This window comes from Podarcis raffonei, chromosome 3 (genome assembly GCF_027172205.1).
Source record: "Podarcis raffonei isolate rPodRaf1 chromosome 3, rPodRaf1.pri, whole genome shotgun sequence".
Lineage (NCBI taxonomy): Eukaryota > Metazoa > Chordata > Lepidosauria > Squamata > Lacertidae > Podarcis > Podarcis raffonei.
This window is the reverse complement of record NC_070604.1, coordinates 78,112,882-78,130,184: the sequence shown is the minus strand read 5'-3', so window position 1 is coordinate 78,130,184 and position 17,303 is coordinate 78,112,882. Positions and strand designations below refer to the sequence as shown.

At 42.5% G+C, this 17,303-nt stretch overlaps 1 protein-coding gene across 5 annotated transcripts in view; it reads right to left on the bottom strand.

Moving 5' to 3' along the window:
• Positions 1-17,303, bottom strand: part of SLC35F3 (solute carrier family 35 member F3) — a 91,231-nt gene that overhangs the window by 23,081 nt on the left and 50,847 nt on the right. Inside the window, exon 1 of one of the 5 annotated variants that reach the window (XM_053382542.1) lies at positions 11,006-11,263. The exons of 3 other annotated variants lie outside the window; for them this stretch is intronic. In XM_053382542.1, coding sequence (XP_053238517.1) covers positions 11,006-11,081 — 76 coding nt within the window. In that variant the 5' untranslated portion in view covers positions 11,082-11,263. Of the gene's footprint in view, positions 1-10,120; positions 10,526-11,005; positions 11,264-17,303 lie in introns of those variants that run through there. One more of the 5 variants, XM_053382543.1, reaches the window with a different exon arrangement.

The following is a 17,303-nucleotide window of genomic DNA, read 5'->3' as shown; positions in this document are numbered from 1 at the left end:
CAGGCTCTGCTTTTCTCCCTCCTCCCCAGCTTAGCGAGCTGAAAAACTTTGCTGCTATGTAGCGAGCTGAGTGGGGAGGAGAGAGGGACAGAGAGCCTGCTTGCTTTAAAGGAACCAACCGGACAGGAGCCGCTTACACTCGTGTAAGCAGCTCCTCTCCTCTCCCGCTTTGCTCCTTTAAAGAAGCAGGCTCTTCTTTAAAGAGGAGGAGGGAAGGAAGGGGAACCATGGATCCTCTGCTCACGACTGCAGCAGATCCCCCCCGCCACCCGTAGGCATTCGCTCCATAACACGCACAGACATTTCCCCTTACTTTCTAGGAGGAAAAAAGTGAGTGTTATGGTGCAAAAAATACGGTATGTTATGCATCCTTTTCCAGCAGTACACTACTGGGCAGGAACATTACTTGCAAAAATAAACGTGCTGCCATTGGACTAAACACACTAACCAAAGTGGGAATGGGTGTTTTGAATTATTGTTTCATGTACCCTTGTCTTTGTTTAACAGAGACTAAACAAATGGCCAGCTTTCAGAGTCCTGACTATCTGACTCATTGTACACACACATTGCGGAAGGATTAAGTGCACACACCAAAAAGAGGGTCCTTTGCCCTTGAATTGTAAGAATCACCAGTAGAAGATGTATTTTAACAAAACTGATGAACAGCTTGTCCCACAATAAATGTTGAAGAATTCCAGATCCTATGTTGTTTTTAATCAGAGAGGCTAACAGCATCATGAGAGTTGCTTCAGTCAAGTCTATGTGATTAATATTAGATAAGCATGAAGTAAGGAGCTTGAAAAGGATCACAGCTAGAGGCTGAGATTTCTGTGCAGAGTTATACAAGAATAAATCCCAGTTAGTAAGCCAGATTTAATAGCAGCATAATTAATTTTGTTATTTAGTAACTAGAAGAAAAATCTTAACTACAAAGACAGGATGATGAACACAGAGAGTAGTCTGACATATCTGTGCAAACTTTAAAAAATATATTATTTTACCTTAAGAGCTGGATTGGAACTCTCTTAAGTATTCTTGTATATTTGGTGGACACAGGTAAACTGAATGGATAGAACTGAGACTGGGCTTTCATAGAACTGCAAGCGGGAGAATGAGAAGAGAATGAAATAGAAAGGAGGATGCCTGGGTTTGTTTGTGGTAGGGGTGGGATCAATACTGAATTTATTGTATTGTTTTATTATTTAACTGAATTGTATGATTAACGTTTGTTATCAGTAACATCATGTTTTTGTTATTAATGTAAGATGCAGTCCCATATTAGAAATATTTGAAACAAGATTCGCTAACAGTGAGCCTTTGAGAATGCCTTAAAAACCCCCACAAATGGAATCTCAGATAAGTTATGTCCATTAATACAACTATTTCTGAAGAACATTCCACACAGTATACTAGTACACTTTTTACATTTCATTTGACATATAGCATCATTTACTAGGGAGACCATTAAAATTGAATAAAAAACTTTCAGTATTTGCCATTATACTTTCTAAAATCACCACTATTACTATTCTTTAATTGGTGCCACATATCAGTCAGAGGATCTATTTGACTGAATCTTTATCATGGAAAGCAAAAAATTCAAACACTCTACAGGTGGCATCTTCAACAGGAGAGACAATAGGAAGTACTACGATTGCCATATTTTGAAGAGCAAAAAAAGAAGACACTGTGATGGCCATTCAAAGCAAATAAATGCAATTTGTCTCAAATTTTACCCCTGAAAAAGAGGGTGTGTCCTGGAAAAAGAGGACACATGGCAACCCTAATTAGTACAAACTCAGCAAGATACGGTACATACTGATGGCCAGTAATAGATTCTCTACCTAATTTAAGGAAAAACATTAGTTGCATTGATGCAACTAATTTCGAAGGGCAGCTTAGGAAGGTCTATTTGGAACAAAGAAATAGCAGACGAAAACGGTTTGTATAACCAGCCGCTTCTCATTCTCTTTACAGGTTTCCCAGAAAGAAAGGAAGAGGCATTGGTTACAATATGTATGTCTGTAACATGTACAACACAAAAATTTAATTGAGTTGTTCTCTTGTTCCGAGTTTCATTTGTAAACAGTGTTTGAAGTACTAGCTCTTGATAAATCAAACAGTGGTTACTTGATCAGCCCCATGGGAGATTGTATAAATCTGCACTTATTATCCAGGATTAATTAAATAACTGCTGTGTGTTTATGAAGAAGCAAAGTTGATTTAAATATCACTAATGCTCTCCAGCTTAGAATAAAGAACACTGAAGACAAAGAGTAGAGCTTCTTGTTTTCATGGCTGAGATAAACAAAATCTGGGATCTATTGCCCTCATTTTAGATTGGGGGAAAATACAAAAAGTTTACAGTTGTAGACGATACAATGGGTGAGAAGTACTCGGGTAGATATCTCAGAATAATAAAATAAGGCTTTGTCAATATGCTATTGGGAAATAAAATGGGAATCTTTGTGGAAAGATTGATGAAATAAAGATGCGCAGTGAATTGGGAGCTTCAGGATGAGGATGAAAAACAGCTATAAAACTGAACTAATAATGAAACTTGGATGATGATAAAGGGATATATTTGGCACGAAGCTCAAATGCACAACAAAAATAATAAGAGACTGTGTGTCAGGAAGGAAAAACAGAACTAATTTCTTTTTCATTTAATATGTTTCAGCTGCTTGTGGAAGTTATATGTGTTACCAAAGTTTACACACTCTCTCTTATGTGTGAACACTCACTGATGTTAAGCCTCAGGGGACAACAGTTAGTTTTCTTATTTCACACAGTGTAAGGATGCAGAGTCTCTCAAGCCAGGTGACCCAGCAGTGAGGCTCTAGTGTCTTGTTGCCTCTCTCACCAAGACAGTATGTCTGCTGAAAAGAGTGCAGGCTGACCTGTGTTGTTTAAAGGTGACACCTGGATAGCATTACAAGCCCTAGCAGTTGACTCAGCACCTTATCAGGAGACCCAGGCAACCAATGTATAAAACCTCAGCTTGATCTTTGAGCATCTTGGTTCCTAGTGAGAACAATGTGCCAGACTAAGCGCCTGCTCAGCACCCTTTCCTATATTCTGTCTTTGCAACTTGGCCACCTGCCTTCTTTTTACTACTCTGCTTGCTCTGGCACATCTGCTTGTTAGCTGCTGTCTCTGTAACCTAACCTTTGCCAGTCTTGGCTGCTTGCCTTTGGCCTCCACCTAGCTGACGGTTGGTTCCTTTCTAACTTTGGCTTCTGATCCTGTTAACAGTCAGGATGCAATTCCCCAGGGAATCCTGACACAGAACCCCATTTCAAGACCTTAAAAGTATCTGTTTAAGGGAAAGAAGTATAAACGGAATTCTGGATTTATAAATAAGCAACAACTTTCGGCAAAGGCGCTTTCCTAAGCATTGTAAGTCTCACTGCAATTTATTTTACAATACACTGCTGATAATGGTATAGTAATGCAAAATGCAAAGCTAGGCATGCTACTCGAACCCTGTGGAAGGGTAAGTGGCTTAGAGTTGGAAAATGATGGTGGTGGGGAACCATATTACCCCTCTCCCCATATTTTACCCACTCTAAAAATCTCCTCTCTTGAAACAGTTTTTTTTAAAGGTGTTGAGGTCTCTTACATGCATTCACACGTAACTCACTGCTAGTCCCACAGAAACTACTTTGATGATGTCAAAAGACACAGAGTTCATTTATAATAGTTCTCTTCTCCCTTCCAATGCAGCATCTGACCATTATGGGCTTACATACAGAACCCCAAGCATTAGTAAACTCAGGCTGTTTTACAGTCATCACGTTCTTAACAAGAATCAAGCCCAATGTGAAAAAGTGAATCTCATAGAAAGTTTAGCTGTATTTTAGACACAAAGAGATAGTAGGAGCACAACCAAACCATGTGCCATGTGAGGAAGAGCTGCTACATATTGCCCCCACCCCAAAGGTAGAAATATTTAAAGTATTACTACATGTCGCCCCAATCTCCATGAGCGGTGAGAGATTCCATGAGTTGCAGGCACACTTTCCAGAGTCTGTGTTCCCTTTTGGGAAAATAGGGCACAGCAGAGACGATGGTGTCTTTATGATATATGGTTTTATTAACACATACGTACAACCTGCATCTAGATGCAGGGAGTGCAGAGCATTCACGTCCTATGAGGGTCTGGCTTTCCCCATAAGGGCAGCATCAGATTCCAAGGACAGCAAAAAGCCATATTCTGTGTCTCTTTGTTCCAGCCTGTCATCCCCAGTTCAGCTGGAGTTCTGTCCCTCCTTCTCCTTCTCTCTGCTAACAGACTCCAAGGACCTCCCCCACATCCTATGTCATTCAAAGCTGAAGCCCTAAAACTGGCCTCTCTGCCTGTGCCCGTTAGCATGCAGCAAACAAGGGCCCCCTCAAATATTCATAACAGTGCGAAGCACTGATTTACAGGCACTTAATTATTCATACAGATAACCCCAACTAACAACAGGCAGAACCAAGAGCAGGTAGTAAACTTCTACACTTTGTTTTCTCCTTGTTATTCTCTATCAGTGACATTTTAAACACAGCAACACTTGAGAGTGGTGAGTAATCTCACAAACCAGGTGGTTTCCTGGGTCAATGCTGACCTGATTCCCATAGTCAGATGGGTAGTAAAGTTAAATTTCCCAGGAGCTAAATATCTAATATCTAATCTAATGTCAGGTAATGACCACTGGAAAGAGTGCAGTGAGAAGAAATGCCATTGTGCTTCTGCAGCAGCACAACCAGATGCCTTCAATTGCCCCAGCTGCGACAAAACATGTCTCTCCCATATTAGTCTCTACAGTCACAGCAAGCGCTGTAACCTACTAACAATTTGACTTCTCCCCCCTCCATTATCTCCCAAGACAGATGGATGCCAACCAACCAAAGATGTCCCAACTAAAGTTCCTATAGCTAGACTTCATTAATACTTCAAGGTACCAGATGAGCCATAGAGAAGTGGAGGGTAATTGTTCAGTACTAGAAGTACTAGAGGGACGCAGGTGGCGCTGTGGGTTAAACCACAGGGCCTAGGACTTGCCGATCAGAAGGTTGGCGGTTCGAATCCCCGCGACGGGGTGAGCTCCCGTTGTCCGGTCCCTGCTCTTGCCAACCTAGCAGTTCGAAAGCACGTCAAAGTGCAAGTAGATAAATAGGTACCGCTCTGGCGGGAAGGTAAACGGCGTTTCCGTGCACTGCTCTGGTTCGCCAGAAGTGGCTTAGTCATGCTGGCCACATGGCCCAGAAGCTGTCTGAGGACAAACGCCAGCTCCCTCGGCCAATAAAGTGAGATGAGCGCCGCAACCCCAGAGTCGGTCACGACTGGACCTAATGGTCAGGAGTCCCTTTACCTTTACCTTAGAAGTACTAGGAGAGCCAGTGTGGAGGAATGATTAGGGTGTTGGACAATGACCTAGGAGACTAGGGCTCAAATCCCCACTTAGGCATGAAGCTCACAGGGTGACCTTGGGGCAGTCACCATATCTTAGCCTAACCTGCCTCACAGGGCTGATGAGAGGATGAAGTGTGGGGTGGGGGAGAGAACCATGTATGCCACCTTGGGCTCCTGGGAAGATAAAGATGGTCTATAAATTTAATAAATAATTAAAATAAACAAAGTTCATTTAAACTTTTTTTTTAACATTTAGAAAATCCTTAAAGAAGCAATATCCCAAGCAAAAAGAAGATTGATTATTTATTTCAAGCCACGTTCCCCAGGACTTGTCACTGATAAAAAGAATGATAGAAAAGGAATGGCTTTTTGATAAATCAAGGAGGGCAAACCTCCTTAATAATAAATAATGTTTTTAATTAAAGTTTGGATGTCTTCATATGCCAAAAGATCCACATTTTAATGCTACTGCATGATGGCAGGTGCTGAAGGACAGCAATTCTTCACCAAGAACTTGAAACCTCTTTTAAATCAGTTCTGTTGTTTGCTGATGCTGTTTTTAATCTTTGTAAACTATTTTAAGAAAAACTATCCCAAGCTAAATAAATAAAGGTATTTCAAATCAATGTACAGAAATCCTACAAGAAGAGCATTATTTTTGGCAGACATAGCAGCCGGAAATTGAGTTGTGATAGTAAGGGAGATAATATGAATTGCAGGTTGTATATTGCTCACCTTTTTCTAGTGACTGCACCTGAGACTGCAATTCTATCTATGCACAATTATCTGGGAGTAAGCACCACTTAACTCAATGGGGCTTACATCCAAGTAGACATGCATGACATTATGCTGTACAAAAATGATTTCCAGCCTGTGTTATAGGAAACCCCAGGGTTTCTCAATTAGAATATCAATAATGGTGGGGAATTTCTCTGAAGGACAGTTTGCCCACAGCTACTGCAATGTGCAAGCACCACAGAAGACATTGGGCGTGTTTTAGGATATACCTGGAAAAAATGAATATAATTTCTGTGGTGGACGAACTAATGTTGAAAATGTTTCCACCAAGACAGAAATATTGATGGCCATTGGAAGAAATCACTAAAGACTGAGGAGCTTTAGAAATTCTGCCTACTGTGATCTAGGGGCAAATATTCATTGTGGAGTAAGTAGAAATCTGAAAATAATGAGCAGGAAAATGTAAGTGAGCACAAAGCTTTTAGACAGTTGCTTCATCCCCCTTCCCATAAATATACATGCTTCAGTGTGTGTGTGTGTATATAATGTGCTACAGAGGTACACACACACAAAAAAAGACTACACTTGCTGCCTTGAAGAACAATGCACAGGTATGTGAAGTGGTGGTTTTACAGGCTCAGTGGGTATTGAGGAATAATTTGAAATGGCAGTTGTGTACTGGAAAGAGCAGGACGTTCTCATCTCCCTTTGGGGACAAAGAAGGTACTGTACAAGCAAAGAGAGGGAAATGCTTCAAGGCATTAAGGGCATGCATATCAATGAAAGATTCCTCCAGGCACTCCATCTGGTAGGTGCCACATCCACTCGGGATCCAGTTCCTCTGTCTAGAACTGGATCAATCTTACAATGGCCATGGGAGGGGCAACCAGTGAAGCAGCTGATGACTTCCTGCTAAGTTCCTACTGCAGAATCCTAAGCATTTCCATTCTAGCACTATTCTAGTGAGAAAAACTACCACCATAATAGCTTCATGCTTTTGCTGAGGTGAAATAGGACAGAGTACATGAACCTTCTTCCCTCTTGAAGCAAATCATCCCTCAGGCAACCTCTTCACTCATATTTGACATGGGTGGCGCTGTGGTCTAAACCACAGAGCCTAGGGCTTGCCGATCGGAAGGTCAGCAGTTCAAATCTCCGTGACGGGGTGAGCTCTCATTGTTCGGCCCCAGGTCCTGCCCACCTAGCAGTTCGAAAGCATGTCAAAGTGCAAGTAGATAAATAGGTACCGCTCCGGCGGGAAGGTAAATGGCTTAGTCATGCTGGCCACATGACATGGAAGCTGTATGCCAGCTCCCTCGGCCAATAAAGCGAGATGAGCACCGCAACCCCAGAGTTGTTCGCAACTGGACCTAAGGTCAGGGATCCTTTTACCTTTACCTTTACACGAACCTTCTTCCCTCTTGAAGCAAATCATCCCTCAAGCAACCTCTTCACTCATATTTTCCAGGAAGAAAAATATACTGTTGATAAAATTTTGTACGCTGTGTGAAATAACAAGAGTAGCACGTACATGTTTGATAGAAGAAATTGTCAAAAGGCTTTTAAATTCTGTATATTAAGCAGTATATAAATGCCTGAAGTAATTAAATGTGCCTAAATTCCACAGATCCTGAAGTTATTCATTACTGAGTTTCTATTTTTAGCTTTGGAACCTGGGGGGTGAGCAGCTTTCTCATGATTACAGTTTTACCCATGATTACAAAGGCAGCAGGATTTGGACTTACAGCAACTAAAGACGTCAGGTACTTACTAGCTCAGTTCAGTGGCTGGAGGATGTTGAAACAGTATTAGACAAATTCATGGATGTCTGTATTAACTTCTGTATCAGAGGTAGTACATCTCTGAATACCACTTGCTGGGGACCACAAGCAAAAGAGTGTTATTGTCCTGCTTTTGGCCTTTTCATCGGTATTTGGCTGGCATGTTGGACTACACAGGCCTTTGGTTTGATCTAGCAGAAATCTTCTTATGTTTGGTATTGGAAAGTTAGCCACTAACCAGTGCCAACACACACAAAAGCCACATGAATACAATTCAAGTTACAGAACACAGAGAAAAACCACAACGTTCTGACATAACTATGAAGCTGACCATTCAAAAAGTGACAATACGACTCTTTCCATTTTTCTTACCTTTAATCTCTATGGCCATGGAAGAGTTCTTAGTATTGTGATGAGACAAAAAAGAACACTTGTTTCCAGCCCAGTGAAGCTTAAAAATTCTCTCTCTTACAACACAGTCCTGTACTTGTCTACTCAGAAATAATAATCTCCACTGAATACAATGGGAATTATTCCCAGGTATATTTATAGGATTGCATCTGGGAATAATCCCTGTTGAACTCAATAGGACTTGCTTCTGAATAGACAAATGTTAACAAATGTTCCTTATTTGTTTTCAGCAATGACTTACTTTCTACGTGCTAATCTAGTTTTCCTCCTTTAAACACTCAAAGATAAAATCATGGTTTCTATTCCATCTTCTAGCTGTGCAGTACAAGACCTACATATAAGCTACCTCTATCCTTGTTTCTGTACATTCCAGTTTTTTCCTTCAAGAAGTTATCCTCTCCTGAATTCTCTCACTTCGTCATTGTCTCTTTTACCAAGCATTTCTTAACTACAAAAGCACTTCATCAATAAATAACTTGTATAGAAAGGCTGCAAAATACTCTTCAGAGATTTTCAGGAAATGATGGGAAAGACATTGGGGAGGGAAATATTACATGAGGTTTTTTGTTGTTGTTGTTTAAAGACAATGGAGTGAGTCAGACTAAAGGGTCCATCAAGTCCCTTGCAACTCAAATTACATTTACAGCCCTACATACTTTTTCATGCTAGGAGTAAGTCACAGTGAAATAAATAAAACTTACTTCTGACTCATGACATGGAGAGTCAGGGTTGCAAGGCTCAAACCTTTTCTTACTCTCTCCTGAGCCATGTCCCCGCCTCCCCCAACATTATTCTCTGACCCATTCTCTTTTTCCGATTTCCTTATTCTTAAAGCCTACTATTACTAGTTTCAATTATTCATCGCTTTATACCAAAGAAAAATGAAGACTCTAAGCAATTTAGAACATGGGGGAAAAATACAAAACAGTTAAAGCAGTTAAAAGCCAGGTAACAACAATGAGTAAACAAAAACAAAGTAAACAAGATTTCTTGAAGTGCTCCTCCAGCCACAGGGGTTCCAGCTGCGTGCACACAGTTGATCACATGATGCAGTGTGCACACACCATTTGAATGGCAATGCTCATCAACTTTGGAGGGGCCCCGATGCCCTCAAATATTTTATTGGGGGGTGGGGTGGGAGAAGCCCCTAGGAGTTGGCTCCTGTCTAGCCATAAAGTAAAAAGGACAAACCTCACCCCTGTTATACCCAATTGCAATTCAATGTATTCCTGTTGTGTTTTATGATTTTCCTGATATTGTAAGTGAGCCGGAACTGGTGTGTGACTGTAATAATAAAATAAAATTCAATACAAACCTCACCCCACCCTATGCTTCTAGCGGCAGAATCAGCACTTTCCACCACAGTTGCAACAGTTAACTTTCCCCCTTGGCACCTCTATCTTCTTCCTCGCCTTTCATAATGTCCATCTTTCTCTTTCCCTTCTCCATCCCTGATTCACCCCTGCACCCCTTCCCCCTCCTCCTCCTTCACAGGCACCCTTCAGCTTCTTCCTCCCGCCCGAGGCTTGGGAGCATCCCCTCCTCCCCGCCCGCCCGGGCTTTTCACGGGCTGCTCTCGCGACGCCCCTCTTCTCCCAGCGCCCTGTATCCAAGGCACAGGCCGGCCAGCCTCTGAAAGCCAACTTCCAAGTTCAGCCGTGCGGTTGCCTCAGCTCAGAAGAGCATCTCTCGGAACTGCTGCTGCTGCTGCAGCCCAACTTGAAATACGGCAAGGCTCCCCCGCCAGCGACTGGCACTATCCATCTGCCTGGCTCGAACGGGTCCTTTTTACCTGGCATCACAGCTGCTTCACAGACTTCGGTGAGCCCAGGCGACCCGACGCCTTCTCATAAAATTGCGGGCAGAGTTTGGGCTTCGCCTATATCCAGACCCCCATCCTCCGCCCGGAAGCGTTTCCAGAAAGCTCTCCCCTCTCCCCAAAAGGACCAGGACATCGGAGGAGACAGATCTTAAACGAAGGCGCAGCAGCCTGAGGGCAGCATCTTTGGCTGGCGGCGAAACGCAACAGAAGGACGCGGAGTTTCTTCCTCGGAATGGATGCCCGCCAAAATTACCTCACATCTTCTCTCCACCCAAACCCCGAAGCGGAGCGCTATGATGCTCCATCTCCCACTGGTGACGCCGGGCGACGTGGGCTGCGCCCCTGCCAATGCACCAAGTTCCCTCAGGCGCCCCCGGGTCCTTCCCGTCCGGAGGAAACGCCTCGTACCTGACGAGAGAACTTATTGCGGCGAGGGGGCTCCCGCTCCGCTCACTTTTCTCCCGAGAGAGAGGCGAAGGGAGGGAGAGAAGAGCCGGAGGAGACGGGCATCCCCAAAGCCCGCATTGGCGAAAGCTCCCTTCTGAGGGAGTCCAGCGCCCCCTCCTCCCTCTCCCGCGCCCTTCGCCGGCACAGCGGCGGAGACTGCAGCAGGCGAAGCAGCCCGCCGCTCAGCCCCGCGTCCCCTCAGCCCCGCCACGCCCGCCGCCGTCCAGCCGCCGCAGAGCAGGTGTTCCGCTTCCCAGCGCAACCCTCCCCGAAGGAGCTCGGCGCGGCCCGGCGCCGGCGGGAGCTTTCCTGCCGGCGGGAATGCCGCGTTCCCAAGGCTCGTCTCGCCCTCGAGGAAGCCCGCTCGGAGCACTAGTTTTGGTGCAGAGGCTGGCGCGCCGAAATTACCTTCCACTTTGGTGAGAGTCAGCACGGGGCTGTTGCAGGCGCTGAGAGGGGCGACCCTGGCCGAGTGTTTCTTCATGATGAGCCCTTCCGCCAGTAAGAGCCCGTCAGCCGAGCGCCTACATCCTGACGCCGGCTGGAGCTGAGCGCTCGGCTCCCCGGCTCGCTATCAGTCCGCCTCGGCGGCAGCCTGCCTGCCTCGCTCGCCCGGCCTCGCGTACCTTCTGCTGCTACTGCAGCAGCTTCTCGCCGCCTCCTCGCCCGCACGCTCTCCTTTACTTGCAGCAAACAAAACGTCACCAGCCCAGCCATCCCCTCCGCCCACCCTCCCTCCACCGGCGGCGGGGCTGGAGCGCCGGGCTCTTCCACACGCTCAGGGAAAGGCTGTCCCCGTTAACAGCAGCAGTTTAGCCTTAGCTGGGTATTCCCGCAAGTGCCCAGAAAGACCGACGAGTTCCTTCCAGGCCCAGCAGAAGAGGACGAGTCCTCAGAGGCAGCTGCGAGGCTTAGAGTTTGTCTCGTGGAGCTCGTTGTTCTGTTAATCTCTGCAGTAGGTTAGCCCTTGCTATCAGGCTGATCCAGAAACTGTAAGGTTCGTCTGAGAAGCTGAGTTCCACCAGCGCAGGGATACTTTGCAATCCATTAGAATGCCTCGATGTAACACTATCCAAGGTACATAGTTGGTGTTCTTCCAATTCACGTATGTATGGTAGGCGTAGTCATCGCTGAGATATTTGGTAGCTGCTTAAGCGTGTGGCCTTATCTCTGAACGCAATAAAAATGGAACCTTTTACTGTATTTGCACAACCAGTTTCTAAGTGGACCACTCTCATTCCAAAATGAAATCATCTTTAAGCAATTCAATATGTTCATAAAGGCGGTTTTTCTGTAACTAGCTGTTTAATTAACACTTTAGTGGAGCCAACACACTTACTGCACTTAGATCCAACTCTGAAGCAATTATGCTTGCAAAAAAAAAGTTTCGCATAGCTGCCTCTGCTTCTTCCATGTATTTACAAGCACACAGTACTACTCGCGCCTTGTTTCCATGCACACCTGTTGCAAGATGGGCATATGATCCCCATTGTGAGATTTCCCCACAGCTTCAGTGTGCCTCTGTGTATACAGTACTAGCATCATCTGAGAAGAATGAACTGTGTGGGATCCCTGACTCCACATGATCAACAGCCCACTGGGAGGGGAAAAAAAGATTTCTTAGCAGAAATCTGAAATTTGTTTGAAATTGTATATCTTTTCTTATTGGGAATTTTTATTTTTGCAATCCAGTATTTTTTAATATATATAATTACAAAATAGAAAGCAAAAACTACAGCATTGCTCCGTTCTTGAAACCTAACAGTTTCAATGATACCATAGGAATTTTTTTGTTTTTGTGGGGTGGGGGGATCCGTGTTGTTGTTTTTACATAAAATCCAGCAGCAGTTTTTCCACTGGGCTCCAATTAACAAGGCGCCTGCTGGTTGCATTCCTCTGTGCTGCTGTTCCTACTTCAGACACTTGTCTGTCCCCCTTGTGGTTGGAGTTTCCAAATAGCAGCTGAAAAACTAAAGTAAACAAATGCAAGAAAATGAATTTATAGACTTTTGGCAACTAGATTCGGGAAAGGAAGAATTCAAGATAGTAAGTGCATTCAGGCTTGGAAAAGGAGGAAAGAAGAATAAAGTGAGAGACTGTCTTATTACTTTTCGAACTAAAGAGGAGAGAGATAAAATCTTGAATTTGCACTACCAAAAGACCTTGGAAATTTATCAGTCAAGTGTTGAGATTTTTAAGGATATTCCGAAACATCTTTTGGACCTCAGGTCTAACTACGGAGAGCTGGTCGCTTTGTTGAGAAGTAACAGAATCCTTTTTAGGTGGGAGTTCCCTCAAGGCTTGTCCTTTAAATACAAAGGAAGGAAGATAAAAATAAGATCACTGGACGACAAAGATAGATTTCTGAGAGACCGTGGAGAAGATTTGCAGAAAGAAGCGGAAATAGGGAAAGAGCCAAGAGCACGGGAAAGTGGAATATTGTGAAAGTGAAAGGAAGAGATATTTCTAGATTTGTCTGGCAGGGCAAGAAGCCCAGAATAAATTTTAAGATTTTAACGGATGCAAAGGAAAGAGGCGGATTTGCCCTGCCAGACCTTAAACTGTATTATGAATCAGCAGCTTTCTGCTGGTTGAAAGAATGGCTACTCTTTGAGAATACAGACATTTTGGATTTGGAAGGTTTTAACAATGTATTTGGTTGGCATGCATATCTGTGGTATGACAAGGTCAAAGCACATAAAGCATTTAAAAATCACATTGTCAGGAAAGCACTATTTAATGTCTGGATAAGATATAAAGATTTATTTGAAAATAAAACCCCAAGGTGGTTATCACCAATGGAAGCAAAGGCCTTGAAAAAACTCAACATGGAGACCAAATGGCCGAAATATTGGGAAATTTTGGAACAAGTAGGAGACAAATTGAAATTGCAGAGTTATGAAAAATTAAAGAATAAAGTGCGAGATTGGCTTCATTATTATCAAATAATGGAGGCATATAATCAGGACAAAAAAATTGGATTCCAGGTGGAAAAATCAAAATTGGAAACAGAACTGTTAGAGCCCAAAACTAAGATTTTGTCAAGGATGTATAACTTGCTGTTGAAATGGAATACTCAGGATGAAACGGTGAAATCTGCTATGATTAAGTGGGCACAAGATGTTGGACATAATATGTTCACTGACTGGGAACAGTTATGGACCACAGGTATGAAGTTTACGGCATGCAATGCCTTAAGAGAGAATATTATGAAAATGATATACAGGTGGTACATGACCCCAGTCAAGCTGGCAAAAATTTATCATTTGCCCGATAACAAATGTTGGAAATGTAAAGAAACAGAAGGTACATTCTTTCACCTTTGGTGGACGTGCCCAAGGATTAAGGTTTTCTGGGAGATGATATATAATGAATTGAAAAAGGTATTTAAATATACCTTCTTGAAGAAACCAGAGGCCTTTCTTCTGGGCATAGTCGGCCAACAGGTGCCAAAGAAGGACAGAACTTTTTTTATGTATGCCACAACAGCAGCAAGAATACTTATCGCAAAGTATTGGAAGACACAAGACCTACCCACCCTGGAAGAATGGCAGATGAAGGTGATGGACTATATGGAATTGGCAGAAATGACCGGCAGAATCCGAGACCAGGGAGAAGAGTCGGTGGAAGAAGATTGGAAGAAATTTAAAGACTATTTACAGAAATATTGTAAAATTAATGAATGATGTTGGATTAAAAGTTGTGTGGTTTTTAGCTATAATGCTATAAGGAGTATGAAAAAATGGACTATTAATAACCAAAAATCTTATGTTACATTATTTTAAGATTAAAGATTAGGATAAGCAAAGAGGGGAAGGATTTGCTGAACTGACAAATTAAATTGGAATACAAAAAGGGAGGTTAGAGGAGGTCCGGGAATTAAGTAAATGAAAGAATGTAATGGCAAGATGGAACTGTTTTTTATTTGTATTTTTCTTTTTTCTTTTTTCATTTTGTAAAACTTCAATAAATATTTTATAGAAAAAAAAGAAAAGAAAGAAAATGAAGCAAAGCCACAGCCAGCATGTCAGAAAGGTTGTGGCCAGCAAATGAAATGCTGGTATGTGAGGAGCTCAGTCCTTTATATATGCAGCAACTAAATTTTAAAGCCAATGTGTTCACACTATAGAGCAAGAATAGTGGCATAGATCCATTTACAGATATTCATGGAGTATGTAAGGTTCAAAATCCTTTCCTGGAGATCTTTCAGGGAGGACTATTTTTCCTACTGGTACTGCAAAGATCAAGATTTCCTAACACATCATACCTGGTACTGAGGTAGCAGCAGCAGCAGCAGCATGCTTAAACTATTCTTCTTATTTAATAACCTTCCACATATATGTCTCAATACAATGTACAAAGGAACAAGGGCACTCTATGGAATGTGAGCACCAGCATCCAAGCCACCTGTTGTCACCTATCCCACTAGTAGTTTAGACCATATTATAAGGAGTGGGTGTCTAATATCAGCAACTAACTTATCACCATTGCCAATTTTTATCTGTACTTCATAATTCTTGACACGTCAGATTAATTATTTTGAAGTTAGTTGTAACGATAGGACTAGTCACTGATCACAGGGCAGAGATGCGTATGGTGAGATAAATGTATGCTGTGCAGAATTTCTGGATCCCCTCTTTGCAAAACCAGCCCCATTCCCTGTGCTAGCCAGTAAGCCACCTTAATGGCTCTGCTTGTCTTCCATTGCTTTACAGGGAGCTGCTTGGGGTCTTGGGAGTGTGCAGCACATAACCCACTTCCCCCATCTTTGAAGAACAAGATGCACTGAAGTAATTAAATCACTTTAATGGGACAGCTCAGGCTGTTTGCCAATGTAGACATAACAGTAGGAAACTGCTTGCAAAAAGAGTAAACTACTCAGGAAGTAGTCACCATTTTCTAAATAAGATCATCATACATAAAATATTGATATCACACACTTTTCCATTGTCTGATGAGACAGATGGTTTCCAACATATTTGATAATTATCTTATGGTCATAATCTTTCTTTCTTTTAAAAATGAATGTACTTTTTATTTAACTCCTCTTCTGATTATGAGACCACATATATTATGATTTCAAATATTCATTCAGCTAACTAGTGCTGTCCCTGTGTTGTATATTAATTTATAAAAGGAAGGAAACAAAGGAAGGGTTAGCACACAAACTTTACAATACAAAATTTTACCAGTGGCATCTCCAATTAAAAGGATCAGGCATGATGATTTGCCTTTTTCACACTGGTCTTATTTAAAAAATGACTGGACATAAGAAAGTAAAGAGATTTTTCTCCAAGTCCTGTCCATACATATGCTTATTCTTCCCAAATAATGTTGTAGTACCACAGTGATTCATGATTTCTGCAGTCTCACAACCTCTCTAACTCTAGCAGTCATTTCAATTTTACTTTTTGATTATGACAATTACTGAATCATTAGTTCTTCAGAATTGCATTATATACCAGGATATATTGCATGCAAACATCACTGTCATCAAGAAAGGATATTCTGCATTATTTAAGTGAAAAAATACTGAGGTGGGTGGGTGGATAGACAGACAGACAGATGATAGGAATTATCATTCATTTTTTGGGAAAGGATAATGAAATTGTATCATTTTCTGTATCAAAGTATGCAATGGAGAAAGCATGTGCCAATCAATAAGTGAAGCGCAGCTACTATTCAACATAATACAGCAATTCTTCTACAGTATATTATAACGCAAGTCCTGACAAAAGGGATCCTGAGAAAGCTTTTAACAACTCATATTGAATGAACACAATGCTATCATTTTTAAAAAAATAACAACGACCTTAAGATATTTTCATATTCCAACTATCATATTTGTTACACAAACATTCTTCTATATACTGTACAAGACTAACATTCAGTGTGATGGATACACAGTTGAAATATTAGCCAGCCACACACAGGAACATCCCAAGTCATTTTGTCTCAGGTGAAGGACAAGAGGACACTCTCTCCTAATTCAGAAGCTGACCAGACTGGCAATTGAATCTAATGCCAACACTGATTATGGGATGGGATAGCATCCCTCAGCCCACTTGATGCAGCATGCTAAGCTAGGAGGCCATGTGGCCACAGAACAGAATTACCAGAGGCTCAGGAGACATAACCAGGGGCTGTTCCTAAGCATCTACCACCTGAGGTGGCTGCCTCCTCACTCTGCCTAATCATAGGGCCTGCCCTGGCCACACAAGATGGTCTGATCAGTAACAAAAGGTTCACATTTTGCCAGTAATACTATAAAGCTGGCATCGTCAGTCACTGATTGGTTGTATATCCTTGTTCCCGCAGTAAGCCGTATACATGGGAGGAGAAGGAAACAATATTCCAGATGTATAGGAAAAATGTGTTTCACACTTGGGAACATAATGGTGGTTTTAGACATGCAGAAGTTGCAGCAGAATGCAAAGACCAAATCGACCACCAGGCTCCAACAGCTAGCCCACTTCCCTGGCCATCTCAAAGTTTATATTTTCTCTCCATCCTGCTACCAGGAGTCCTGTCTTCTTCAAGCATCTACCTCCCACTCCTTCTCCAACCCATTGCTCCATTTAATGCCACCTTCCTGTGCTTCTCCTCAATCTCCTTTCTCTTTATACACTGGAATATAAAAATACATTTGAACTATCAAAATCTTGTCACTCTGAAAACCTGCTTTATATACCGGAATGATGGCATA